Source organism: Apus apus, chromosome 8, assembly GCF_020740795.1.
Source record: "Apus apus isolate bApuApu2 chromosome 8, bApuApu2.pri.cur, whole genome shotgun sequence".
Taxonomy (NCBI): Eukaryota; Metazoa; Chordata; class Aves; order Apodiformes; family Apodidae; genus Apus; species Apus apus.
The window spans coordinates 16,326,650-16,353,671 of NC_067289.1; the positions used below are offsets into that span (position 1 = coordinate 16,326,650).

Here is a 27,022-nt window from a genome sequence, read left to right on the forward strand (position 1 = left end):
CACCTGGCGTCCAGCTTCCCGGCCGACCCCCCTGCCCCGCAGCCGCTCGGTGCCCGCCCAGCCCCCCGCCCAGCCGGTGCCTCCGGGCCCCGCAGGAGCCCCCCCTGCCCGCAGCCGCTCGGCTGCAGCTGCTCCGCCCGGCCGGCAGGGGGCAGCGCCAGCTCCCGGGCGGGGCGGCGCACGTTACTGCGCAGGCGCGGGCGCACCCTGCGCAGGCGCGCGGCCCGGCGGGCGAGGCGCGGGCGGCGGGTCCGGGGCGGCCATGAGCGGGGCGGGGGCTGCGGCGCCGCTGCCGGGCTCCTCGGCCACGGCCGGGGCCCGGAACGGCAGCAGCGACAGTCTGGAGAAGATCGACATGTCCCTCGGTGAGGACAGCGCCTCGGGCCCGCGGGCGGAGGGGCTGCCGGCTGAGCCGGGCGCTGGGGCCGGCGGGGAGGAGCGGAGCAACGGCCTTCGCCGGGCACCGGCCTGGGCGGAACCAGCGGGGGCCGCTGGGGGCGGCCTGCGCCGAGTGGGGCGGGGGGCAGGACCCTCCCACAGCTAGAACCTGTCCGGGGGCGGAGGGCGAGGCGGGCCTGGGGGCGCGGGGCGGCGGGGCCTGGCCGGGCCTGGGCCCGGGAGGCCGCTGTCCCTGGGGAGGAGCCAGGTTGAGCGGGGTGGTTTCCCTCTGCTCCATCTGGGTGTCCGCAGCAGGCCCAGGACAGGGGTGCTTGTCATGTCTGGTGCCCGGGCCCTTTGCTGGGTGAACCTGTGGGGGCTTCCCAGGGCTCATAATTGCAGGGGCGGCGGGGTTAGGTTGCAGCTCAGCAGGCCTTGCCTTTTTTTCTTCCCAGGTTTGGAAGTCGGTAATGGCAAGTCTCCTTCTTAACTCCATCAGTACTTTACCTGTCAGCTCAAGCTCGATGTTCTCTACCACATAGTTTCCTGTGACGATCTACCCCTTTCTCCCCGGTCCTCCCATTCGTTGGTTATGTGTGTTAGTAAGTTGCACAGTCTCAGTATAGATCTGCAGAGCTGTGTCTCTTGAGTGTACGAGAGAAATTGACATCCTTGCTATGTGTATTTCAAAGAGGTGTCTCAGAGTAGTTCTCTTCTGGCCCTGTGGCTAAGTCCCCTTGACAGCTGGGGACACGTTAGCTATGTTCCTGTTTAGTTTTTTTTTTTTTTTTAAATGGTTTTATGCACTCCAAGACTGCTCCATGACACTACGAGACCATGATAGGTATGCACTAGCAGCAAACTTGCTTCAGAAAGTAAAATCATCTTGTGAACTACAGTGTTAACAGCAGACTTGGCCTTTGTGGTTAAAATAAGAGCATGTGTTCCAGTGGAGTCCTTTGTTTTGGCAGCAGAAAGTACTAGTGAAATGATGTTTAGAATTTGTCTGACTATGAAGTGGCATTACAGCATTCATGTTAAATCTATAAATCTATTTTTACTTCTAGCATACTGAATCTTTGTTTCCAAGAGTTATTGATTCTGCATGGCTGGTTGTATTTTCATATATTCTAATGTTCCTTGGCTAAATTAACCTTTCAGTTAGCCACTACTGCATGTCATGGACGTTGACTAATAGCAAATTGCCATGGTGACATGTTAAGAAGCTGTTGTGAGTGGGTGTGTCCCTTGTTTCCTTGCAAGGGTGATTTTCATGTCATCCACATATACTGTCCCCAAATCAAAGTTGTGTGCTCTGGTGTCAGCAAAGAGAGAGATGCAATCCCACATCTGTCATGCTATCAAAAAAATTGACTCAACATTAATCTAGGAAATCTGAAGATGTAGATCTTAATACTGAGTATTTTCTCATGTAGTAATAAAGATTAAATTTATATTTATTGCAGGTGTACTATGTGCAGCTCATCGGAAGCTAAGCTTCCTGATTGATGGTGTTCCCAGATTATTCTGCTAATTTAGCTATAGGTTTGATATCTCAGCCAAGAGATTGCTTCAGTTTGTCTCAGCTAACAAATGCTTAAGTCCCAGGTACCCTTCGTTTTCCCAAGAAAGAGAACAGCTGACACATCCTTTTATTTAAAAACTTGGAGTCCTGTCTGCAGCAACAGCTCACTTGCAAAAATGGGATTTAATATAGAGCAGATGAGCTGTGAAGCAAGGATCTGTGCTCTCTGAACATGGTGGGTTTGTATTGCAGGGACAGAGGGATGGAAGCAGCTGTTGCACAGTTACATATATTGCTCTTAACAGTTCAGGAGGTTTTTGTTAACATCAGTTTATTTGTGGTGCTAAACTCCAATAATGCTCCTGATTGAGTACTGCTGTTAGCAGTGCAATTTTTTGGACCTGTATACCATTTTTAAGTGGCTTTGATTTCCTTTGTCTTATAAAAGGATAGTCTGGGAATTCTTGCTCCAGGAGTGATCCCTTTATAGAAGATTCTATAGAAATCAAACTCTGAGTGACCTGTATCAGTATTTCTAATTCCAGTAGATTTTTTTTCTGAATATTCAGTCATTTTTGCAGCAAAGCAAGGCAGTTTTCTCTTAGCTTTACTTCGGCAGGATGCAAAACATCATACAACAATGATATGGATTTTTTTTAATGCTCTTTTCTCTGTTCTGCCACATCTGAGTCCATTGAACTCTGCAGTAACCTCATTCCCATCTCTCTTTGACTCGGAAAGGGACGTCCACATGTTTGTGGTAGATCCCCGTTGAAACATAACACTTTTATCAGTCATGCTGTCATGATCTAGATGAAATAAACATAAATTGACACATTTCCATGATGGTGTTCTGTAAATAAGCTAAATAAAAGAATGCCACATCTGTTGCTTTACTCTTATCTCCTGCACCAGCTACCAGGTCAGTGAAAGAAATCAAAGTGGTGCAGCACAATTTGAACTTGACAGACCTGCTGTTCACTTTTCTTCTGTTTATTAACTTCTCCATCTTTTTTAAACCAGTTAATAATTTGTTCAACATAGTTTTACTGGATGATAGATAAGGCAATTGCTTTGGATTGCAGATACTTGGGGAGAGAATTCTTGATTACTTTTTTCTCATCATCTCAACCTCAGTGAACGCATGAAGATAACTGGTAGGCCAAGTTCCTTCTGTGTGATTTTGCTGAAGTGACGTAGGATGAAAGAACTAAGGCTTGAATTGACATTTTATCTGGAATCTGTAAAGTCTGTTGGTGGTGGGATAACCTTCTCTGTAGCACTGTGCAAAAACTAATGTAGTCATTTAATTTAAAATTTCATGCTGGGCAGAATGCCATGATCTTTCATGTCTCTTGGATGTTCTTAATGTATGCAGCTGCTTCTCTTTTGCTAGGGCTTTTTATATTATAAAGGAAGTACTGTAAGATGAATAGGGGCTGGATATTTTACAGAGAGAATTCTGGAACCTTAGCTTGTACGTGCTGGCTTTGCAAAATTAACTGCTCTGTTTCCCCATGACTCCAACCTGCTAGAGTTTTTTTCCTCAGAAACAGAATATGCCTGCAGTGTATCAAATCTTTCTTTTGTGTTTTCTGCTTACAGATGATATAATTAAACTGAACAAGAAAGAAGAAAGAAAACAGTATTCCCCCAAAATAAAAAGAGGGCTTCAACAGAATCGAACTCGACAGTTCAGGACACCAGGCTCCAAGTGGGGAATCCAGCAGCAGAAAGGTGTGTATGTCAAATGTAGTGTGGATTGTGCAGATTGTTGTTTTTTTTTAACTGAAGTGTAACATGATCAAAAGGGTCCATTCAGGTGCCTTTCAATAGTGTAATAGGTGGTTTTAATTATAATTCAGTTCTCTATGATCCATTTAAGTTTAGTTTTGTTTGTGGTTCAGTGTGAGAAAGTGATTAACATGTTTGGCCAAAAGGGAGCTTAGGATCTTGATGGGCTTGGTTTGACTCAAGGAAGGATTTGCTTTCTTTCTGATTTTTTAAAATTTATTTTAATTTTGAAAATTGTGTTGATCCTTTATCTCTTTTCAGAGATGGATAGAAAGGGTGCTTATGCCAAAGCCTCTATGCTAGGAACTGTGGAGGCCTTGCCAGAGCTCAGAGCCAGCACGTTTATATTTGCTAGGTAGAATTCTCCTACCACACCTCTTCAAAACAGATGTTACTGCTGACTGTAGTGCTGCCTCTGGGATATGTAAACAGGTAGTGCAGAATGTCTGAGTTGGATTTACTTATTAAGACCTTGGGAAGCACTGTGTCAGTCTTCTTAAGCCAGTGTTTTTACAGTGGAATACAAAAGCAGGGAGAAAATCATCTAGACAGGGGGTAAAGAGAGGAAAAGTGCATAAAACCAGCTTTATTGTAGATTCCCCAAGTAACTGTCGGGTTAGTTGGGTTTTTTTGATAAACAAGTCATAATCTGAAATGTTTCCCAGGTTTTAGTCCAGTACACAGCCAGCACCTGCTTCAAGTATAGACTAGTTTTGCTTATGTTTTTTTTAAAAGTACCTTTTTAGAACCAGAAGAATAGTGTCTCATCAGAAATCTTATGACTTCAAGCCAAGCTAATTAAAAGTTTAGTACTTGCAATTTTTTGTTTAGTAGCATTAATTTAAAACAAAACACACTTCTGTCTGGTGTATCCACGAGGATCCCCATTTTATCTTTGTCGTTGCTTAATATTTTTTGTATGCAGCTCCTTGATAGCATCTTAGACACAATTGTCTTTGGGGATCAGTGGAATGTCGTGATGCTCAGGGCTTAGAGGAGTTCTGCTTTTTATCCAGGCCAGCATAGCAGTGTTTCTTAATTTGTGCATCTCTAATAAATTTGTGACAGTACAGGAAAATACCAGCCCATCAGTCAGTCCAAGTGTGAGAGTATCTGTGTAGTGAAAAAGTAAGTGAATTTAAGTTTGTAGGCTTCTATTTGTGGCCACTGTTGTCAAACGCAATTGTCTATGATGCAAAGGGCACAAAAGAAGCAAGTATTAGAATTCAGAATTTGAGGAGAAACTTGAGCTGCAAAAGCTCTAAATAAAAACTGTCCTGGCAGTTACTTTTATCTCTTAGAACTTTCCCTTCTTGCCTGTCCTCGTTCTAGGAAAAAGGAAACATTTTTTTGCAAAATTGTCAGATTCATGACATGTTGAAACATTGTGAATAGTTTTAACTCCTCCTTCCTATACAGCTGCACATATTTTCTCCCATTGAAAGCAAACCTTTTTTATATTGTTTTTTTGAGCAGAAGTATAGTTAAATAGTTGTTCTGAGCATTCTAGTTATTAGTAGCTTATGACCAGTAGATCTTTTGCTGCTCCATTGCCACTGAAGTTATTCAGATAAATAAAAAGCCCTCTGTTTTTTGTGGACAGCTACAGAAACCACAGATTATCAACAGGATACAATTCCTTGTGGTTTTAGAAGAGTCTGCCAAACTCTCTGGAAAGAACTGAGGAACTTGAGCTGGGACTCTTTTCAGCTTTTGGGGAAGAAACAGAGAGAGGAGCATTGTTCATTTAAATAAAAGTTGTCCTTGGTGATAAAGAGAATGCAACTAGCCTGAGCTAGCTTTGCAGTTGTCATTTATTTGAGCTGAGGTTGGTCCGGAGGGCTCATGAGGTCCCTTTCAGCCTAAGTAACCCTGAAGAGCATTTGCTAACTGTCCCAAAAGTGTGAGTACATAGTCATTTCTCCATGGGAAATATGACTGCCTTACTTCATGTGATGGCTCCTGTGTCATGAGAAGCACAGATTTATTAGTAAAACTAGATGGTTTTGTTGCTGTAGAGCTGACTTCTTAGTCTTAAATTTATCTTGCAGTCTGAGGTTCTGGAGGGGATGATACTTTGGGATAAAACTGAAGCATGGTTGGTATTCATAGCGTGAAGCTCAGTGGCTCCAGACAGGGATAACCAAACCCTTGTAACTGGAGATTTCAGATGTTTATACTGCAGACCTCAGACCTGTATGTCTTTTATATTCAAAAGCTGCTTTCAATTCTCAGTTTTGTCCAGACTTCTAATTTAAAACACTTTAAATGTGATGTAATTCATGTGCTGTTTAATACAGTTTGTGGGCCAATTGCTGTATTCTTTTTTTTCTTAAGTCATGTCTTGGGAACCATTGATTTAAATAAATAAGCTTTGAAGTTGCTTTCCCTCCCCCCTTTTCTTTAAAATAAACTGGTAATTTAAAGATTGATGAATGTGAGGATCTAGTTGGTTTAGTTTGTATTTGGTTTGGTTTTGTATTATTCAGCGCTTGAAGAAGTTCCATTTCAGAATATTTTGGTAGCTTTCTATGCCAGAATGACCCCTAAGTTGTCCCTGTGGACAGGTCAAGTAGCAAATTTTCAGCAGAAGTTAATGCAGTGAACTAGAGCAGAACTGTGATGACCAAATTGTCTTCAAGTGTAGCAATAGCTTCTTCTGTAATGCCTGAGGTGTGCAGCCAAATAACTTGTGTTGCCTGCATCGTATCTTAAAGCTGTGAGATTTTTCTTTCAATATGAGTTGTTGAACTCTTCTTCATCCTTGTTGCAGGTTATGGTAAAAATCGTTTGGGACGCAGAAAGAAGATGGGTGGGAAGAAACGTTCCTATGGAGTTATAACTGGCTTGGCAGCCAAGAAAGCGATGGGGTCACGCAAAGGAATTAGTCCCCTGAACAGACAGCCCCTTACTGAGAAGGTAATGAGTGCAATGCTAGTGGTTCATGTAAGAACAGATTAAAAGAATGAAACACAACAGCTTCAGAAAGCTTCACAATAGCTTTCAGTGCTGCTAAAATATAAAAATTGCAGACGGCTGGTGCAACCTTTTATTATATCGAGGATGTGTTAGCTGAGCTCATTTGTTTTGAGGAGTATGGTTAATGACTAGGTTTGAAGGTTCTTTAACACTTAATTGGGTTGTAGGTCATGAAAATTGAAGCACTGAAGTATGTTCTGTGCAAGTATGGGGGGAGTTCCTGTATTTTTATGAGAAAAGCTCACGTAGTAGGATTTCTTGTCTTTGCATTGCTTTGTTACAAACCAGTGATTCAGCCAACATGGAGGTGTTAAGCATGTGCCTGTTAAAAAATGGAAGATTTTGCAAAACAGTTCCTTTGGTGGGCTCCTTCTGCTGCACTCCTCCAGTGCCTTGCTGCCTTCTCTATCTCATTCAGTGTTGTAGAAAGGGAGTTGCCTTGGGGTTTGTGAAGAAGACTAATTTTAAAGACATAAAAGTAACTGCTAAGATCTGCTGCTTTTCTTTTTTTTTCCCCTGGTAATGAATGGATTGAAATTATACTAGACTGTGAAAGGTGGTGAAGCCAAATAAATTCCATATGCAGTTTTTAATTGGAAATTGAAGGAAAAGTTTGTATATACAGTATACATAAATTATATATACATTTATTGTTTTTTAAGAATGCACAGCGGAATTATCCAGTCCTGAAAAAGAGAACAAACCTGCAGAGACAATCTGAAATGCAGAGAAAACAAACTCCAGCCCTCAGGAGGCCTGCCCCACTAAACAGAAGGTAAAATATCTTCTGCTTTCTGAACTCTTCTTGACAACTTCCTCTAGTGAATCTTGTTTGACAGGACCAAGACCGACAGAAAGTGGTAGGTACTGGCCATAGTGATAGGGTCAAGACTACTCTGTATGAAGTTCTACAAATCTTTAAGCCAAGCATGGGACAGCTATGGTCTCAGTACCAAGCCAGATATTTACTACCATGTAGAGCACTCAGGTTTACCTCTATTTGTGAGCACCTGGTGTTCTCCTTCATTTAAATCCTGAGCAGGCTGTATGAAAATGGCCATATGATGATTTCAGGAGCTTTGGAGTGATAGCTGTGGTTTAGTGAACTTTTAAAATAAAATGCCTTTGTGGGAGGTGGTGCCATCTTCAGTTTCATGGAAGCTATTGCATGTTTTATTTGTGGAGTTAAGATGTCTGTTATGAACTGCATTGTAACTGGCCTCCATTATGAAAATTTTCACTATGTGACTCTACCGTGGAAACTGTAAACAAACTTTCTTTATACATATCAAGACTGCTTCTTTTTTTCTGTTTTTTTTTTCATTTTATCAGCAATGTTTCAAGTGCTGGAGGCTTCTGAGCAAAGTAAAAGGCAGAATTAATAACCATACTGTCCTGTGACTGTGGGAGTGCTAGGCTTGTATGTAACAGCAGTGATTGCTCTGTTTGAGGAGTGTGTTTTGTACCTAGTAGATGAGAGGCTTATCACAACTGAAATGTTCAGCCTCGAAGAGGCTGTATTGCAGGTGTCCTTGGGGGTGTATTGGGCACTTACCTGACTTTCCAAGTGGTCTGTGTAGTAGGTTATCTGTGGAGCCTTTGATAACTATATTTTAATAACCATTACAGGAATAACATACCGTCCACTTTTGCCAGAATTGGAAATAAACTAAATCAGCAGAAAGACACTCGTCAAGCAACTTTCCTGTTTAGAAGGGGTCTGAAGGTAATAAGCATTAATTAAAACAACAAAATTGTGCCACAGCTTCTACGCTAATGTATAAAACTGACATGAATCAACTTTGAATATTGGATCTGAGTGGAAATTTCAGGTGGACTGGGAAACAGGCAGGAGTTCTAGGAAAAAGTATTTGTCCTCCAGTTTCTATGATCCATTGAGTCTTGAGTCTGGTTTGAGTGTAGCTGGACTGTTCAGTGGTACATAGAACCTCTCAGGATGTTTGAGGGTAGTTGCAGGGTATTTTTCCTTTTAAAAGAAAGCATTGTGCAGCTTTCAGAAGTTGTCTTTGGGTGAAGGATAGAGCAGAAATATGTCTTAGAAACTGAGGGGTTGCTGTTTTGGGGTTATTTATTTTCCTTATTTTTGTTCTTTAAGTTATTTTTTTAGTTACTTAAATATTCTTTTGTAACTTTGAGTAAGATCAAGAGAATACAGAGTGTGTCCTGAGTCACAGTGGTGTTCTCTGTTTTCACTTGTGCCCTCATTTTACATCTGCCACTGTTGTGACTGCAGATGTCTTCCATCCACGTGGAATGCAGATTTATAGACAGGATCAGGAGGAAGAAAAGCAAAACTAAAGTCCTTTAAAACAGCTTGTGGGATTTAATGGCATATTGGATACTATGTATGTTAATACTGATTGGATTAGAAACTAGCCAAGTTTTTCTTGGCTGGCCTGGTAATACTTTGGTGTATCTTGGTAAAGTGTATGTTTGCTGACATAGTTCTCAAAAACATTTCCGCTTCTTTACTGGTTAAGTGACTGTCGTAGACAACTTTGTTTAAATCACTCTGTGTTCTTAAAGTAATCTTTTTCCAATGTCTTACAAAAGTAATGGGATAGTTGTCTTTGAGGTCCCTCTGAAAGTTCAACCCTGTTTGTGCAGAGTGTACAGAGAGCTTTAAACTCTTGTTTTTGAACTGTATTTCCAGCTGCTGGAGTGGGAATTGAAACAGTATTCAAATCCAGTGTCTGCTTTGATGTGTTTTCAGGTGCAAGCCCAAGTGCAGTCAACAGATGATCTTGATAATCAGACAGTAAAGAGAACTCGTCAGTAAGTATTTCATTTGGAAAATTTCAGTTTGGTTAATCATAAGATTCTCCTTTTAGTTTTGGCTTCCTGGATATGATAATCAAATGTGATTTTTTTTCCATGTAGTCACATCACCTGAGTGACAGTGATCTTCCCCCTATTCCCAGTTATTTCCTAAATTATATTCTAATTTAACTGGGAGGAGTTTGTTTGTGTGAGACACTTGGCAGGAGTGAGGGGGAAGATGGTAGCTTTAGAGAGTCAGACTAATCTCTGCCACTCATGAATACTGCATAGACTGGAAGAAAAATTCAAATGTCAGTGTTCTCCTGAGCTCTTGATGTAAGTGCCATTTTATTTAATATACATAGAAGTCTATGAAGCAATTTAGAAATAAGCGAGACAGGTCACAAGGTGGACACTCAGCTCTCCCCATGTGTTCATCCCATACCTGTACCTTTTGGGCTCTTTGCTGCGTGTTTGCTGTTAACACAACAAGCTGAGCAAGCAGCCTGCACTGCAGACCTGCTGCCTGTCACCTCTTTGATTTGCTGCAAGGACCATTTTAGTGGCAAAGAAGCTCTTACGTTTCTTAAAGTGAACATTTCAGTTGGTGCTGCAGTTCTGGTACAGCTTACCAACATGTGAGCTAGTGCTCACCGGAATAGGTTTAGAATATTTTATTAAAGATACAGGAATCAGTAACCAAGCTTCTTGTAGATTGTTTGACTGCATGTGGTCTTTGTGCTGACCTGTATTCTGAAAGCTTGTGTCAGTCTTTAACAATCTTTAATAGCCAGGGTTTTTGACATGCTTTTAAAGATACCTTGACTGAAATTTTTGCAATGTTTTTCTAAGTGATTTCTGTTTTCAAACTAGATGGCGAACTTCCACCACAAGTGGAGGGATTCTGACAGTGTCCATTGATAACCCAGGAGCCATAATAACCCCAATGTGAGTTTTCCAAAAAGTTCTGAAATTGCTGGTTTGAGCCATTTAGTAAGTTTCTTGCAGATAGTATCTCAGGTGACCTCAGGGTCATAGCTTCTTGTGAAGACTTTTTAATGTGGCCCCTTCCTGAGTGTTCTGAGCTATGTTTGAATAGTACCACAGCTGAATTTCACAAGGCATCTCCAAGTTAGGAGCTTGATGCGGTGTATAGAGTTGAAGAGTCCTGGACTGGCATATTTTCACCTTGTCTGCCTCTTCCAAATCAGACTGTATCGCAGCTGTTTTCCTTCAGTATCTGAATGAAAATGAATGAGCATCTGGTTGATGAGTGTTTGTAATAGTTCCTACCTGATTCATAAAGATAACTGCTGGAGTTGTGCTTAAAGAAAGCACTGCTGGAGTTGTCTTTGGGACATTGATGGTGCTGTTGTTTCATGAGGTGTTCTATTTAAAAATGTCTTGAGTAGCTGTTCTCAGTAGTAGCACATAGTCAACTGTACATTTTATTTTTTTGTATTTATGGGAATAATTAACTGCAAATTATGTGTTTGTCAGTATGATTAAGAAATAAAAGATTCCTTCTTGTTGGGACACTTGCTGTCTGATAGCTATAACAAATGCTACCCTTTTCTAGTTCTGCCTGACTTTTACCTTCTTGAATTTGTGCAGCTAGTCAGCCAGCCTGATCAAATGGCTTGATGAGAAACATGTGCCTCTATCAGCATTAAGCCTTTATTGCAGAACACACTTATTCACTGCATCCTTTGTAACATTCTTCTTTCACAGTTCTCAGAAGTTACGATTGACTCGTACTCCTGTGCCACCATTTCTGATGAAGAGGGACCAATCCGAAGAGAAGAAGATTCCCAAAGGGGTTCAATTGCAGTTTGATATTAACAGTGTTGGAAAACAGGTAAATGCCATTTCTTTCTCTAACTGTGGGAGTAGTTTCAAGACAGAAGTCAGTGAGCCAGGCACTTTCCTCCTAGACTCACTAGCAACGGCGAACTAGTGACTGCTTCTTGCTTCCACTTCCAGTTCTTCCACTAACCTGCTGTGTAACTTGAAGCAAGTAACTAAACTCACTGTTCCTGTTCCTCTAGTTAATCTCTTGCGTGCCCGCCTGCTTTAAATGGGATTTAAAATGTTGAATATTTCTAAAAGCCCTCTGGTGTTCCTGCTGTGCTTGAATCAGCAACTGTGCGTAATTCAGGGATGAGCTTCCTTCAGTTGTGTAACCTACGTGGAACTCTGACAGCTGCATTTACAAGGCAACTTTTGCTGTGCATCTAGGAAAAAGAAAATCAAATGTGAGGATGTAAAGGCTTGAAAAATGAGCAGTTTTTCACAAGTTTCATGAAGACAGGTGCTGTGGTGCAGGAATCTTAGTGCTGTCTTTGAAGGAAATGTTATAGGGTGACAGAGTTAGATGCTGATCTTGTAATCAGCTCCTTATCACCAGCTGTAGAAAACTACATGGGATCAGTGCATTAATCTGGATTTGCTCCTTCCATGAATAAGCAGTATGTAAAAAATAGTCTGCTGCTATATTGTAAAACTAATTGAACTTTTGGACTCCAGCCTACTGCCTCAACCGGATGGACTGAAAAGCAACCCCCACTAACATGGTTAACGTGCTGCATTAGTTGAAGTTGTATAGAATCTGTGGGGAAATGAGTGTAGAGAAAGTTCCCTTTTTCAGTCTGTCTGTCCTCAAGTTAACTTAGGATATTTTGGGTAAACTCCTGGTCTTGACATTGTGTACCATGTATTCGTAATGAATTCTGAGAAATGCCAGCACTTGATGTGTAGTTCAGTATGATATTTCAATGGTGCAGGAAATTATTAAATCAAACTTATTTTTTTTTTAAATCTAAGTGAAGCAATTAAGAACTCAAGCAAGTATACAGAATGAGGAAAAAAACACATTATTCTCATTCCATTACTTCAATTAAATTAACATATTTTACGTTTGTGGTGAAATTACTTCATTTTTCAGACAGGGATGACACTGAACGAACGTTTTGGGATCCTGAAGGAGCAGAGGACAGCGCTGTCTCAGAACAAAGGAAGCCGTTTTGTGACAGTGGGCTAACCTGGCGGATGGACTTGAACACTATTCCACCTTCCTAAGAAACTGAAATCAAAGTAGGCAGAAGATTTCAGCACGTCGCTGTAATTCTTCAGACTACTTGCTAAGATGGTGGCAGAGTTATCTTATCTTTGTTACTTTTACTTGGAATGGTAAAAGACATGATGCCCTTAGGGGGGGAAGGTGGGGAAACTGATCCACTGGAGTGGCATCATCACTTGGTTGGAAAAGATTCTGTTGCCCAGCTGATGACAAACACTGATTTTTGTTCATCTTGCAACCAAAACACAAACAGGAATTTCAAAAGTTGGTATTTTTCTTTTTCTTTTTTTTTTTTTTTGTCTAGGAGTATTGAGTATCTGTTCTTTGACCCCTCTATTATAGTAAAAATTGTGTGTTTCATAATAAATCCCATTTTATGGTTTTTTAGGGATTGCCTATGAACTTCCCTTTGGACTGCAGTTTGGCACAGAGCCCCAGTCTGTGGATACTTCAGTAGTGATGTAGCAGTGTTTTCCATGGGAGCATTGGTTGTACTTTGTGCTTTTGAAATTCAGGTTTTTTCCTTTCTCGAAAACTAGTTTTGCATCCTCACTTTCACAAATAAAGCTGTTAGCTAAGACCCAAAATAATGAAACTTGGATGGAGACTATTCTACTCTTACCCTTAAAACTGGTTCAGATCATATTGAAGGAATACTGCACAGGCAGTATGAAAGTAATTTATATTACAAATAGCTCAAGTTCATCATGCTCCTCTGTAAATGGAGTATGTCTGTCTCCTATTTTTTTCTTAAACATTTGCCTCCTGTTTCTTTTTGTAAGTTTTTTTTTCACAAACTTAATGCAATAACTTCATATTTTTTAAGAATTCATAGGAATAAATACAACAGTCCACAAGAAAGTCAGTGGTATGGTAGAGTTCCTTACCATCCCAGACACGGGATCCTCATTTTGCAGACCTTTCTCTGTGTTTTACAAGTAGCTGGAGGCGATTTCTCTGGCTCTTAGAAACAAAATGGCACTTGTTTGTGTATACCAAAGAGAGGTATGATGTGGAGCTGAGCAGAAGCAGTCAGACATCTTGAAATTGGCTGAAACTGGGGGGTGTTGCTGGAGAAAAGCCCTCAGTTTGCCAACATGTGTAAGGTATTAAGCAGGAGCATGTAGTCACTTGCTTTTAAGCTTAGCTATGTCAGAATCTGCAGGATGGTAACAGCTGGGGTATCCTCAATGTGAATTTATCCCTAAAAATGAGGCACCTCTTCAGAGTTACTTCCAGACCAGGAACTGATGAACTGTTCTCACTGTTCTATAGCAATGAGATTTAGGTACAGTCAGGTAAAAGAATCATTGGCTTGCTGCATCCAGAAATGTTTATGGTGTTTGAAGTGGGTTTAATTCCTTTTATTGTTCCTGAAGAATTTACATTTGACTTCCTACCAAGTTGATTTCCTTACATTTTTATCTTAAGTTCCAAGTTAACTAGCATTTACTGGGAGCTCCAACATTGAAGAGCATTTGAAAGTAGGAGGGCTTTTGTTTGTAGAGCAGTTTTAAAGTCAGAGTGCATCTTGATGCTATATTGTACTTAAACCCTTATTTTTAATGTTGAAAAATATACCTTAGCAGAAGCAAACTAAACGTAATGGTGTTAAGGGTTTTTTTTTCAGAATTACTAGTAGGAATTTTTAAAAAAATGTTCCACTGTTAGAATTTGAGTAGATAAAGTGTTGTCAGTCATCCTGTTTCAGTGTATACATTTTCCATGTGCCAGGATGCAACAAAAAAATCCTTTTGCATCAGCATAGATGCAAAACATTGATGCAATGCATCAAAAAATGCTAGTTTGTATTTAATGAGAGGATGCTTTACACTGTACCTTTTGGTATTTTTTGGAGAAGTTACTACATTTGATCTATTCTGAAGCTGTTAATTTTTTTTTTTTAATAAAAAGTTACAGGTTTCATAGTGTCTTGTTCCTGTTATAACAACGTGGGCCATCGTGTATTGGTTACGTGAATTTTCTTATGGGGGGCTTAGTGGTTAAGATCTTATTAAATGTTCTGAAGAATATAGCAAAAAGCAACCTAATCTAAAGAGAGCTTCCATTTGTTGCCCAGCTTCATATCCTGAAAATTAAGCACTTCTTGGCTGGTACTGTGCATGTTCACTTGCATTTAAATGTGTCAGCTACTGATGTACTTTTCAGTAGCACCATCTAATTTAGTGGTTTGGTGTGATTGTAGGGCCATATTCCTTCATCTGTCAGCACAAGCACTGGTTTTTGTGTTGCTGTGACATGTCTTGCTAGCCAGAAGTCACCGTAATCTAAACCTTGTCTTTTAGAATCAGTGTGAGCACCCAGATAAACAGCCGTGGTCATGTTTTCCAGTGCTGTGCTGGCAGGAGTCTTGTGTGAGCAGTGGAAGTGCTGCCATTAATTGCTGGTGCAGGAATAAAATGCTGCCTGTAAAGATATTTGATAAGGCGCTGAGTATGGAAAGTGCCTTGACACCTGTCTATCTACAGTCTTTGTTCTTCCCTGCCAGCTCAGGCCTGGTGGTTGCCAGCCTTGGGAGTGTTCAGACAGGCAGCAGTTCCAGTGTGAGCAGTAGATCCGTGCTTTCCCGGAGCAAGACCAGTGTTTATTCAGATGTTGTGAAGAGTGAGACCTTTGAAGGACTGAGGACATGAAGTAAAAAAAAAAAAAGCAAACGATGAAGCAGCTGGTACTTTTCCCACCCAGTGCGTTTTCTCCTTGGTTTGCTGCTGGAATGGATCTGATGAACAGTTCTCACCCCAAAGTCAGCCTGTCCTGGGCAGCCAGTGTGGTGTTCCACCCTGCTGGGGAAACCAGTTATTCCTAATTTCAGAAGGTGTACAGGCACTGAAGCTGTTGTCAGGGGGAGTGGGGCACCTCACAAGCCAGATTACCCCAGGCGAGTGGAAAAATCAGAGGATGTTTGGGTTATTTTCTTGATGAGAGGACTGGAGCACCCCTCCTAAAAAGACAGGCTGAGAAGTTGGGTTTGTTCAGCCTGGAAGAGGAGAAGGCTCTGGAGAGACCTTAGAGCGCCTTCCAGTACCTGAAGAGAGCCTTAGAGGAAAGCTGGGAAGGGACTTTTTACAAGGCTTTGTAGTGATAGGATGAGGGGTAATGGTTTTAAACTGGAAGAGGGTAGATTTAGGCGTTAGCTGGAGATTCTGTGAGGGTGGTGAGACAGTGGCATAGTTTGCCCAGGAAATTTGGGGATGCCAAGGACAGGTTAGTTGGAGCTTTGAGCAAGCTGGTGCAGTGGGAGATGTCCCTTGCCCATGCAGGGAAGTCGGAACTAGATGATCTCTAAGGTCGCTTCCAACCCAGACCGTGCCGTGGGTTTAACCAGCTGCTTCACCGGGTCCATGTGCCCCGCGGCGAGCGGCTGCGCATGCGCAGTCCGCGCCCTGTCAAGGCTGGCGCGTGCGCCTTCCCTGCCGGCGGCCCGGCTGCCCCGCGCATGCGCGGTGGGGCCAGAGCCGGAGCGGCGGCGGCGGGCGGCGGCGGCGGGGGGGAAATGGCGGCCGCGGCGCTGGCGGCGCCGGAGGGCGGCTCTGCTGTGATGCCGGCGGGAAGTGCGGCGGCTTGTCCTCCGCCACCTGGTCCCTCAGGCCCGGGTTCGTGGAGCCGCTCCTTGGACCGCGCCTTGGAGGACGCGGCGGCCAGCGGTACCCTCAGCCTGAGCGGCAGGAAGCTCCGCGACTACCCGCGGGCCAGCGCCGCCAACCACGACCTCAGCGACACCACCCGCGCTGGTGAGGGGCGCGGCGGGCGGGGGGCCGGGGAGCGCCCTGCCCGGCTCTGGGGACGGGCCGGTGCGGCGGGGCCGGGCGGCTGCCCCGGGGAGGGCGTGCGGAGAGGCAGCCGGACCCCGCTGGCGCTGGGTTTGCTGAAGCGCAGCGGGGTGCGTGATGAGAAGCTTCCCCGGTGGGTGCTGGGGGGTTCCTTCCCCCCTGCCTCTGGAGAAGCGTGTGTGTGGAGGTAGAGGGGGTTCCCCCTCCCCCGGAGGCGATGCTTGGCGTGTTTCTCCGCTCGGGCCGTTTCGCCTCGGCTCTCCCGCCTCCTCCCCCCGCTCTCCGCCCTTCCTGGGCTGCGGGGCAGGAGGGGGCTGCGGGGCAGGAGGGGGCTGCGGGGCAGGAGGGGGCTGCGGGCTTCTCCCCCCTCTGCCCGCCGCGGGTCGGGCCGAGCAGATTGGTCGGTTTGTTGGCGTTTTGGTTGTTTGGTTTGTTGTTTTTTTTTTGCTTCGTCGTCTCCAGTCTAGAGGTGTTTCCTTAGTTGGAGGCTGTTTTTAAAAGTTATGAGGCTTTTCTCAGTACTGCTGCTCACTGATGTGGTTTCAGCCAGGCACGCTCTTGTTCGGATGTACGTATATGTATCTGAGCGTGTATGTGTCTGTGTACATACATACATATATACACGCCCTCGCCGTCTCTCATCTTGTGCTGTTGACGGGGGAAAACCAGCTTTCCAAGAAGGCTGTCAGGTGTGCGCTGTTTCTAGTGCTCTTAGGCTCCTGTTATTGCTATTTCTCATAGTCGTAATCAAGATACAAGAGGTACTATGAGCAGAATCACATCCCTTTTTTTCTCCTGTATTAAATTGATAACAGTATTACGGACTTTGAGGAAATACTTTGCAAGATATAGTAAGCAATAGAGCTGATTTTTCCCTCTGCTCCTCAAATATATATGTAGGATTAGGCAAAAAATGTATACTTTTCCTGTAAGCACCTTGATCATAAGCAAAAACATTTGCAGAGTATGTTTGCATATTAGTGTACTGAATAGAGAGCTGAGACTTGGGAAATGATGAAAGTTTGTGCAGGATGTAGATGTTTTCTTAATGTGTTGTCTAGAGCAAACTTAGTTTATTTTGATTGTCTACTTGTATAAGTGAAGTAAAAGTGGTTTTAAAAGGTGTCAGTGTGCCATTCGTTTGTTGCTTCAATTACTTCCTGTGCACTCGTTTAGATTTTTCTAGTGTTTTGAGTTGTAGCTTAGAAATAAACTCCAAACACTGCTTCTTGAAAGTTGCAGTGTCTGTTAGTGTTGATACACTGTCAGTCAAGTCATTCAAAATGGAGTCTCCTTTAAAATTGTCTGTCTTCATACTCAGTCCTGTAACATCCTATTTATGCAAAAAATTTGTCACTAATAAAAAAAAAAAAACAACAAGCCAACCGCCCAAGCAGACCTTAAAACAACTGTGGTTTGTTTGACTTGAACACATCTATAAATAGAAAATGCTTCTTGTTAGGGTATATATATATTTTTTTTTTCTTAATGCAAATCATTTTCTACAAATGCAGTTGCACAATGAATGCATAGTGGGCTATTCTGTAAGCAAATGCAGCATACACATTTGTGAGGGATTTGGGCTTTTTGTTTATAATACTATTCATTTACTGTACTCCTAAACAATTTGTGGGAATTCTTGTTTCCACCAAGGTTCCCATCTATTGTGATGAATATTTGCATTGTAGTTGTTCAAGAAGCATTAAATGCTAATAAGTGCCAGTGCATACCATACACTTTTGTGCATTTATCATCACAATGAACTTTGAAAAAAGCTGGAACTGTTATTAAGTTGTAAGAAGCAAAGCTTTTTATGAGGACACATTCTGTTTAACTGTTTTTAACGCTGCTGTGAATAACTTTATCTTGTACCTTTTTTTAGTTCAGTCTGTTCTATGATTTTTTTGGTTTGAGTAAGGCCAGGCAGTGGGAGAAAAATCAATGCAAGCACTTCTGACCCCCAGTTTTAAGTGCTCAGTACCAATTTAATCTACTTCTTTCCCCGCGTCAATTTCCTCCATGTGTAACTTACAATTCTTTTTGTATGGGAGCAGCCACAAATAATGTGGTATAATGTATGTATTGTGTTAGGTGGTACATGCTTAAAATAAACACTTTAAGTAACCCCCTAGACTGTAGACTGCAAGTGCCTTCCTCCATGCTGTGCTGCAAAGACTCAAAGCACATCAGATGGGGCATGTGTGTGGAGTTTTCATTAAAAATCATTGGAATTACTCCCAAACTGTAAAATTGAAGACAAAGCAGTGAATATGCAAATCTTACTCCTTTTTATGTGCCAGAATAGACACCTCTCCAGTGTGGGTCATGCTGTACTGGTATAGCTCACTCCTGTTCTTGTAGTAATAAAAGTCATTGCATGTCACTGGAACTGCATTGATGCTAAAGAGGTGAGAATGAATCATGTCTCTCATTAATGTAGCTACACTGCTGGGAAACCAGCATCTAGCGTAGCCTTGAGCCTTAACAGAATCACTGGCCTTGCCCAGAAGCTGTTGTTAATGCAGATTAATCGGGAAAGCGGGTCAGCAGGAGCAGGGCGTTAGAGATTAGGTGTTAGATCAAGTTTAGTTGGGTGTTCTGTGCAGATTTTGAGGTTAATGATGGGCGAGGGGAAAATCGCATTAAGTAGATGTCAGCTATAAGGTGCGTTTTCAAATGTTAAATCAACAGCACAATCACATTTCTTTGGATCCTTAGTGGGTTCAGAGTTGACAGCAATACTAACCCTGGTGCTCAAGCTGTAACAGCTTCTAGGTACCATTCTTAACTGCTCACTAAACAGTCATCAGAGCTGAGTTCCTGGCAGGTCTAATTTAGCTTTGGAAAAATATTTGATCATAGAATCATAGAATAATTCAAGCTGTAAGGGACGCATAAGGATCATCAAGTCCCACTCTCTGCTCCTTGCAGAACTGCCTAACACTAAATCATATGACCAGATCAGGTTTGCTGCATTTTTATTCTCAAAGTTAATATAATAATTCTGTTAAGATCCTCACTAATCATTTGCCTCAATCACTAGACTTCTCACTGGAAAGTGAATTATCTTGTCAGAGCCTCAGCTTCTTCTGGGCACTGCTCTCTTCCAGATGGTGAAAGCCCACAGAAGGCTTTTCAAATCAAGATCAGTGCTCGAGGTTGTTCTCAGAACCAAGCAGGTAACTTCAGTAGGCACTGAAGTAATAATGAGTTTCTGATTGTTTTGTACTTTTATCTGGAATTAAGATCACATTATATAAAATCAAATTGAAGCTAGGACGGTCTATGCTTGAGAGCTTTGGAATGGATTAGTGGGAAGGTGTGCAATGCAGTAGTCATCTAACGTTCTTGTACATGTGGGATGGCTCATGTACAAGAAATGTAGTGTAATATAGTAACTTAGATATTTAAAGAGAGGAAAGCAGCTGTTCTTTATGCTTACCCCTAGCAACTTCATTGGAATTTTAGGAAGTGACTCAAAGCTTACAAAGCTCATTGATGATGAAGAATAAGCAAGCTGCTTCATTAACAAAGTAAGGACATGCTTCTTGTTTTCTTTCATACTCTTTAATGGAACCTGCATTATCTATCCTCGTTTTTGTCTGTGTTGAATTACAACCCATTTGTTCTTTCCTATCTTGTTCTCAACTAGGGAATAGGAAAAGGCAGGGCTATAAACTATCTGAGTTAAATATGAGAGGAAGCAGTTGCATTTTGCTAATGTTAATGTGGATCCTGATGTCATTATTTGACAGCTTTCCCAGTGGCCTAAAGCATACATTGAGCAGAGAAGTTATTTGTCAAACCCTCTGTGGCAGCTGTAATTGCCTAAACCACTCACTGTCTCCATCTTTAAAGGAGAAGATGGGAATATGTAGGTTTATGCAGTAAAAGAAATGGCACTCGTATGGAAATCAGCTAGTAAGATAATTTAATGCAGAGTACTACATCTTGTTTCTGGAATATACTAATAGTGAAAAAGGATAGCAAGACTCTGTAAAGGAAGAAAGAAGTTTTCTCCTACTGCCTGTTGCATTATTTTGCCAATGAGGTATCTCTATAGTTTTGTTCTTAGTAGCTCTCCTTAGAAATGGTAAAATCTGACTGCAGTGTCAGTACATTTCTATATGGTAAGTGCTTATGTGCATTTAGAAAGATTGCAGTGACTCAATGAGTGTTTTGCAGTAAGAGGTCTCAGTGGTGTTTTTCTTTCCTGCCAGAAATTCAGTGGCTATTACCTGATGAAATGTAAAACAGCTTAAAAAGTATAGTATGGCCATATTTCCTAAACATTTGTTCTTAAAACCACAACAGCAGAATCCAGACCATCCTAAAATTAAATAATTGTTTGAAAAAAACAAAACAAAACAAACTCTTTGGCTTACTGTATCTTTCGTGTAATTTTATTATGATCTTTAAGATAACTTGGAAGGAAATGGGGCTGTTTGTTCAAGTTACAGGCTATTAGTCAAAAGACTTTACAGTGTTGATACTTAGATTATCTCAAGTTTCTGTATTGAGAACCAAAACCTAACATTTCATTAGGGTAGTTCACAGAATCTTGTGCTGAGATTTGTATACTTGTCTCTACCCTTATCAAAACCCAAACAGAAATACACTGCCTAGAGGTTCTAGTAGCTGTAGGGGTGAGAAGGAATGAGGATGACAATTTTTCCCCAAACTTTAGGTGGTAATCTAGCTTGTTCAGTTCCATTTTTTGATCTTACCTCCTACTTGTGTCAGTCCCTCTATAATTTGTCTATTGTTCTGTCTTGCCCTTTCTTGTTGTATTTCTGTTACTAGAAAGTCTGGATCTCATGTGTGTTCTGTCCATGAATACTGGCAATTCTTAACCTAGGTTAATGGAATTATCTTAGAGTGGTGCTTTGGTGAGTTGGAAACCTGAGGTCAGTTCTCTTGCTTTTGTTGTTATCCTCAAAATGTGGAGAGCAGTTGACTGTCATAGTTTACAGTTTGTTTTTGCTTGGATGTTTTGTGTTGGGTTTTGATGCAGAGCTGAGGCCTCCAGCAGTGCTTAAAAGTTCTTGGCACACAGGCAGTCTTTTTGCCTAACGTTTTATAGCAACTGGGAAAGTGGAGCCTGAGCTTGTAGTTTCTAAGCCTTGTTGCAATAAAAGTAATACTTGACATTTGAGATGCCTTTGTTTAGTGAGTTGAGCTTTTAAAACAAACAAACAAAAAAAGTCCCACAAGCAAACTTTATTACCAGTCAACTCTTCTAAGTAGTGTTCAGGATTGCATGTGTTTCTCATTACTTCCCTAGTAGTCTTCCACTTCACTGCCTCGTGATCCAACTTTTTTTTTTTTTAATACTGTCTTGTCTGCATAGACACCCTTAGTTACATTTTTGAAGATAACTGTAACTATGTAAAACGTGGACAGGGATTGACAGGTGAATATATTGAGTCCTGCAGTCACATGAAGGACAAATTAGTTTAGGAAAAAATGAAATGTCTTTTGTTTCTCTGATGGTGTTTCTACCCTCTTCTCCTGTGGCTGTACCTATGCTTGGAGGTAGCAAATTTATATTGGTTAAGTACTCCCTGAAGTCAGTCATAAAAACGCAGCCTAATGTGATCCAAATTCTATGCCAAAAGGGGAAGTTCTGTCTTCATCTCCTGCTGCATAGTCAACACCAGCAATTGTGCTGCCTTCCAACAAGCTGTTTTGGACTTATCTGGCTGAAACCTCAGCCAGTGACTAGTTTGCAGTTGAATCAAATCCTTGGACACCTCGCTGCATTTTCGTGTGTGTGTGTGAGTGCCAGCGAACAGAAAGGGTGGAAAGACTGTGAGGGGGATTGAGAATGAGAGGGCTTTTTTTGTCAGATATATAAGCTTAAATTGACTCGTATCAGTTGTGAAATCACACCATAACTCTTATTTTGTAACCTTTCACCTCTAACTTGTAAACTTGCTAATTTTTAAAATTATTTAAAAAAAAAAAAAACCACAAACCAACAATGTGCTGGCCTTTGAGTCAGTGGGCCTAGGAGTTTTTTCTTTTAGAGCATGGCTCAGAGCTGAATTGCATTCCGTGAAACTTTAGTGCTAACAGATTCAGATCTCGTGCAGATCTTCATTTGGCAAAATATATTATTTTATGCAAGTAATTTTAAACTGATGGTTTAGGTTTAGCTTTAGACTGCAGTAGATGTAATTAATTTCTTCAGTAGAAAAAACAGCAGTAAAGAATTAGTTACAACAAACACTGAAAATTATGTAGCATGTGTTAAAAATAAAATTACATGGTCGCTAATGAAAAGGCTGTAACTCAATTCAAGGGTTTTTCTCTCTTTAATAGCTAATCAGGCCTGGATCTCATGGTGTCTGATGTTGGCCAAACAGCTTGAATGAATTGCAGTTATGTATTTAGCTGAAGTCATGGGCCATGCAGTGTGATGTCTTCTTTATCTGCCGTGTCCCCCTCTCCAAAGGGGAGGGGTGAAAACCCATTCATGTTAAAAGTGTCTTAGTGGTTAGACTTTATCAGTGTGTTAGAGTAAAATACTGCCTTAGTTCTCTGAACTAGGGATATCTAAGCAAAGGGTAATGTGTGTTTTTTTAAATAGGATTGTGTTGCATAAATTAGTACTTTTGTATATACATATGCAGGTATTTTTCACTTTGAAGTCCCCCACACTGTCCTGGTAGTCTTTAGCTTCAGCCTCACCTGCAGTTCCACACTGCAAACCACTGCTTTTACTGACAGAGCCCAGAAATGTCATCCTAGTGAGGAGCGGTTTCTGAATACCTTAATGTGTTACTGTTGCCTTGGTTTTTTGGGTAGTGCTCCCTGCTGTTGAAAAGGTTTCAAACGCTATTTTTCATGTCATCTCTGTGAAGTGAGACAAGGTGATGTTACTGCATTTTACATATATAAAGACTGGGTTTGTACATTTGAAAGCATTTGCTGATTTGGGGTGCCAAATCCAAAACACTTTTAGGCAACCCAGCTATTACAGGTTCGTTGTTTTTTTTTTTTTAATGCAGTTCTTACTAACTTCAGATGCCTTGGTGACTCCTCAGGAGTTCTGTAAATCAAGCTCAACATCTAGAAAAATTGAAATATGTGATTAATAACTACTTCTGGAAAAATTAGTTTATAAAATTTGCTTAGTGTTATGAAGGAAATATATGTCACTGACAGGATGCAATCCATTTTTCCAAAGCAGTGTTCACCAGCTTTCAGATTATCTTTTCTTTCTGTAATTCCCAGCTTTGTTACCTCAGCTTTTTTCAGTATCAGTCTCTTGCATAATACAGTCAGTGTGATCAGTTCTGATGCTACAGTAATTTTATCTTGTTTCAAAAAATGTACTTAAACAGAAAAATTTTGTAGAGGAATAAATAGTATCTTCCAATCCAAGACATTCTATGATTCTATGTGATCGTTGGTTAAAACCCATGGACAGTAGATATGCACAGGAAATGAACAATTAAAATTATGTGAGCATCTTTGATTATAGACTGTCCCATCTATGTGTGTGATTTTGCAGTCTTACGTAAGTTTTTTAACTGAGTTTTCTATGTGCGAAATATCAGTGCCATTTTCAGGTTACTTTTCTAACACTGAATTCTAAATTCAGGCTGAATTTCAGTTGGAGATTTAGTATGAATTTCTAGGCTCAGTCACATGGAATCATGCAGGGATCCACCTGGCTCATCAGCACAGTTCAAACCTTTACACCTGTCCAGTCTGTCTTACCTAAGCCAAGAAGAGAGCAGTAGGTTGTCATGCTCTGGGACCTGTTTGTAGAGTGGGATGCTCTGCCTCTGAGTTGTACAGATGTTTGAGAGCAGAGGGGTGATGGGATGGGGAGGTCTTGGGTTCTGCACTTGGTGCTGGAAGGGATTGTGCTCCAGCAGGTTGGGATTCCTCTGTGCATTCATGTCACATGTCCTGTCCAAAGGAAGATGAAATCTCAGGTCTGTCTCTTCTGCCCTCTATTTTTTTTTTTAATCTCACTTTCCATATTTTAACCTCTTCTTGTCAAATGCTTCTCTCTCTGCCAACTCCAGTCTTCTCATCCAAGCTGTTAGCACCATAAAAAGAGAAATAATCAGTATCTTAATGTTTGGTAGGAAATTACTTTTAAATCTGAGGATAACATTAATTTTATCATGCTGATGAGACAAGTAGTAATTTACATCTGCTTAATCATTGTTACTATTATTAGTGGCAGTACACATTACCTCTTAGTTCAGTCGTAAGACAAGGCTGTTACTGGTTTTTGAGTTGGTGTCATACACACTGTTCTCTGGGAGTAAGAGAGTCAATGAGCATGATAATAGCAGGACAATTAGGTGCTTGTCATTGCATTGGTGCCAAGCTCAGCTGTGGAATAAATGTTTTTGTAGAGGGCCATGACTGAATGTGGTTATAAGCCATAAAATATCTGCCACTTCCTTTATTATTTTGGCCTGCCAAGGGGTGGGTAGATTTGTGCTTAGCAGGGGAAAAAAATTATCTTTGGAACCTATCTATGCTAAAACAGCAGATTGATCTTTTGAGCTGTAGATGCGTGGCAAAATATTCAAGTATTACATGTTGCATATCTCTGTTCTGCTACTGTGCAACTCGCATCCCGTCATTCAGGGAGGCCTGTGTGTCAGAAGATTGTTAAAATTACCATTAAAAGTTACAGTGTAAGAAGGAAAGCCTAGAAGCTTCAGTGGTGTTAGAATGCTAGCTTTTTATTCTAAACATGGTGAAGGAAATTTTCGTGTAGAATACTAATCCCGTCCTTCTCCCCATAACTGATACTGTTCAGTCTGTCTTGCAGTTTCTGTTCTCCTTGAAAACATGTTTTTAAAATCAGCTTTTTAAATTTTTAATGTAAAAGTTCTGTCATCATTTATGGGACAATATTTAATTGTGAATTTCTTACTGTGTTTAACTTATTTTTTGGTTGTTGTTTTTAAAACACTCAATCACAATTTTTGTCCCTGCTGGATTTTAATTTTCCCTCAGGGGAAAAAAAAAAACAAACATTGACATGTAATTTGAAATAAGAGGTGGAAGATTTTGTCTTTTTTTTAAGTGTGCAAATTCACAACTATTTAAAATCTTCCTGTAGTATTACATGCTTCTTTTTCTTTGCTAAGTGATATGATGGATGTTAGCAAATGGTGTGTAGAGAGATTTATTCTCTCTTCATGTAGAGTAAGAAGGATGTTCATTTTCTGTTTAAAAACATTATTTTTACAGTGTTTTACTGTTTACCTGAAGGTTTATTTATATAACCAAAAAACCCTGAAGTGTTAATGTGCTTATTGAAAAATAAAACAAACAACCAAATAGAAATCTTAATGTGAAGATAAAGGCATGGTTTGAATAAAAAGCATGGTACAGACTAGCTTTATACTAGATCTGAACTCACATTTTGTTTTCACTAATATTTTTTGTGGCTACAAACACCTGTACACACCATGTTTTCTAAAAATTAATTCTTTGAGCTGTTGAAAATTCCTTGGCAGTACTATATTACAAGTTGCAAAGCTTTATTTTTTCAAAAAAGCATTTTTATTACTTAATGCAAGAATCTCTTCCACTTCAGAGAATGTAATCTAGACCAAAGTATTAAAGTACTAGTAAGGTAAATCTTTGCACATGGCTTTCCTTGCCAGAATATCTATTCCTTATGAAATTAACATGATTCATATGCTTATGTTGAGTTTAAATTTTTCTGCATCATAACTTCCTAATCAAATTGCTATTAGGGAACAGGTAAGAGGGTTGTGTTTACAGCTGTTAAGGAAGTACCACGCTTGGAGGGAAGACATGAGGGCAGTGGTCTTTCCCTACCCCCTCCTATTTCTAGTGCACGTGATTTGGGTGTGAATTATGTAACTGAGTAATACAGATGTAATCTTTTAAAACTCTGCCAGCTCTGTTCTCACAAATACATGCTAAAATTAAAAGTGCATCTGTTTATCTGTTAAGTTCTTTATCAGCGTTACTGCAGTACAGTTTCTCTTCACAGTCCTGTAGTGCTGCTTCAGAAAGTGGTTAAGAAATAAGTCTCTGGAAGGTCCATTTCAGTAACATGTTGTCAGTTTGAGACTAGACCATTTAAGGAGCATTTCACATTTAAATAAAGCTAAAATATTGTTTGGTTCATACTCCTTTTTCTTAAAACACTTTTTTCCTCTTTGGATATGTAAAACAAAAAGCAAAAATACATGTTAATCTCAGTAGAACGATTGTTAACAAAGTACTGCCAGATTTTCAGTGTTTAAATGGAAAAAATGATTGTACAGTTTTAATAACCATTTTTGTTATTTCTTTCTAATTCCATTTTCAGACAGAAATGTTATTTAAACCTTGTCCTTCCCATATGATGCAGTTCTTTTCATCCTTAACCATGCTGAATATGTAATAGATGGAAATAACAAGGGTGTTTTAGAAATTTTAGGGGACTTGAGTATAACTTCATGTCAAGTTTTATATTGTGTATAGGCTACATTTGTTGAGTTTTTTAATATGCCTTTGTATACTGCATTATGTGATCTCACAAAATTGCATGTTGTGCAGGGAGGACAGTACTTAGGAGGAACTGGAGATTTTAACAGTTGCAAAGATGGAGAAATCCTTTTGAATAAGCAAAAATGGTTTGTGGTTCTCTGGAGATCCTGAATGATAAGACAGTCGGCTTCCTGACACCTAGCGTCA

General features: G+C 40.8%; 2 protein-coding genes across 16 annotated transcripts in view; both read left to right on the forward strand.

Annotated features, from left to right (window-relative positions):
- Positions 1-233: 233 nt before the first annotated feature.
- On the forward strand, positions 234-14,460 carry FYTTD1 (forty-two-three domain containing 1). 3 transcript variants are annotated; one of them, XM_051626841.1, is made up of 10 exons: positions 267-365; positions 834-980; positions 3,509-3,640; positions 6,471-6,616; positions 7,339-7,451; positions 8,306-8,402; positions 9,411-9,472; positions 10,331-10,405; positions 11,189-11,315; positions 12,402-14,460. In XM_051626841.1, exons 2-10 carry the CDS (start codon positions 971-973, stop codon positions 12,495-12,497), a joined length of 858 nt encoding a protein of 285 aa, XP_051482801.1. In that variant the 5' UTR covers positions 267-365; positions 834-970; the 3' UTR covers positions 12,498-14,460. The 3 variants fall into 3 exon arrangements, with proteins under 3 accessions (XP_051482800.1, XP_051482801.1, XP_051482802.1); XM_051626840.1 differs by lacking the exon at positions 834-980 and having other exon boundaries at positions 234-365; XM_051626842.1 differs by lacking the exons at positions 267-365; positions 834-980 and adding an exon at positions 991-1,222.
- Positions 14,461-16,050: 1,590 nt separating this feature from the next.
- LRCH3 (leucine rich repeats and calponin homology domain containing 3) overlaps positions 16,051-27,022 on the forward strand; it is a 62,661-nt gene continuing 51,689 nt past the window's right edge. For 12 of the 13 annotated variants that reach the window (XM_051626802.1, XM_051626806.1, XM_051626811.1 and 9 more), the window contains exon 1: positions 16,051-16,288. In XM_051626802.1, the coding sequence (XP_051482762.1) occupies positions 16,051-16,288 (238 nt within the window). The remainder of the gene's footprint in view (positions 16,289-27,022) is intronic. The other variant, XM_051626805.1, reaches the window with a different exon arrangement.

Coding starts and splice junctions, on each gene's coding strand:
- FYTTD1 (XM_051626840.1), top strand. CDS start 263: ATGAGCGGGGCGGGGGCTGCGGCGCCGCTGCCGGGCTCCTCGGCCACG. Junction 3,641..6,470: donor GGGAATCCAGCAGCAGAAAG/GTGTGTATGTCA, acceptor TCCTTGTTGCAG/GTTATGGTAAAAATCGTTTG. Junction 10,406..11,188: donor GGAGCCATAATAACCCCAAT/GTGAGTTTTCCA, acceptor CTTCTTTCACAG/TTCTCAGAAGTTACGATTGA.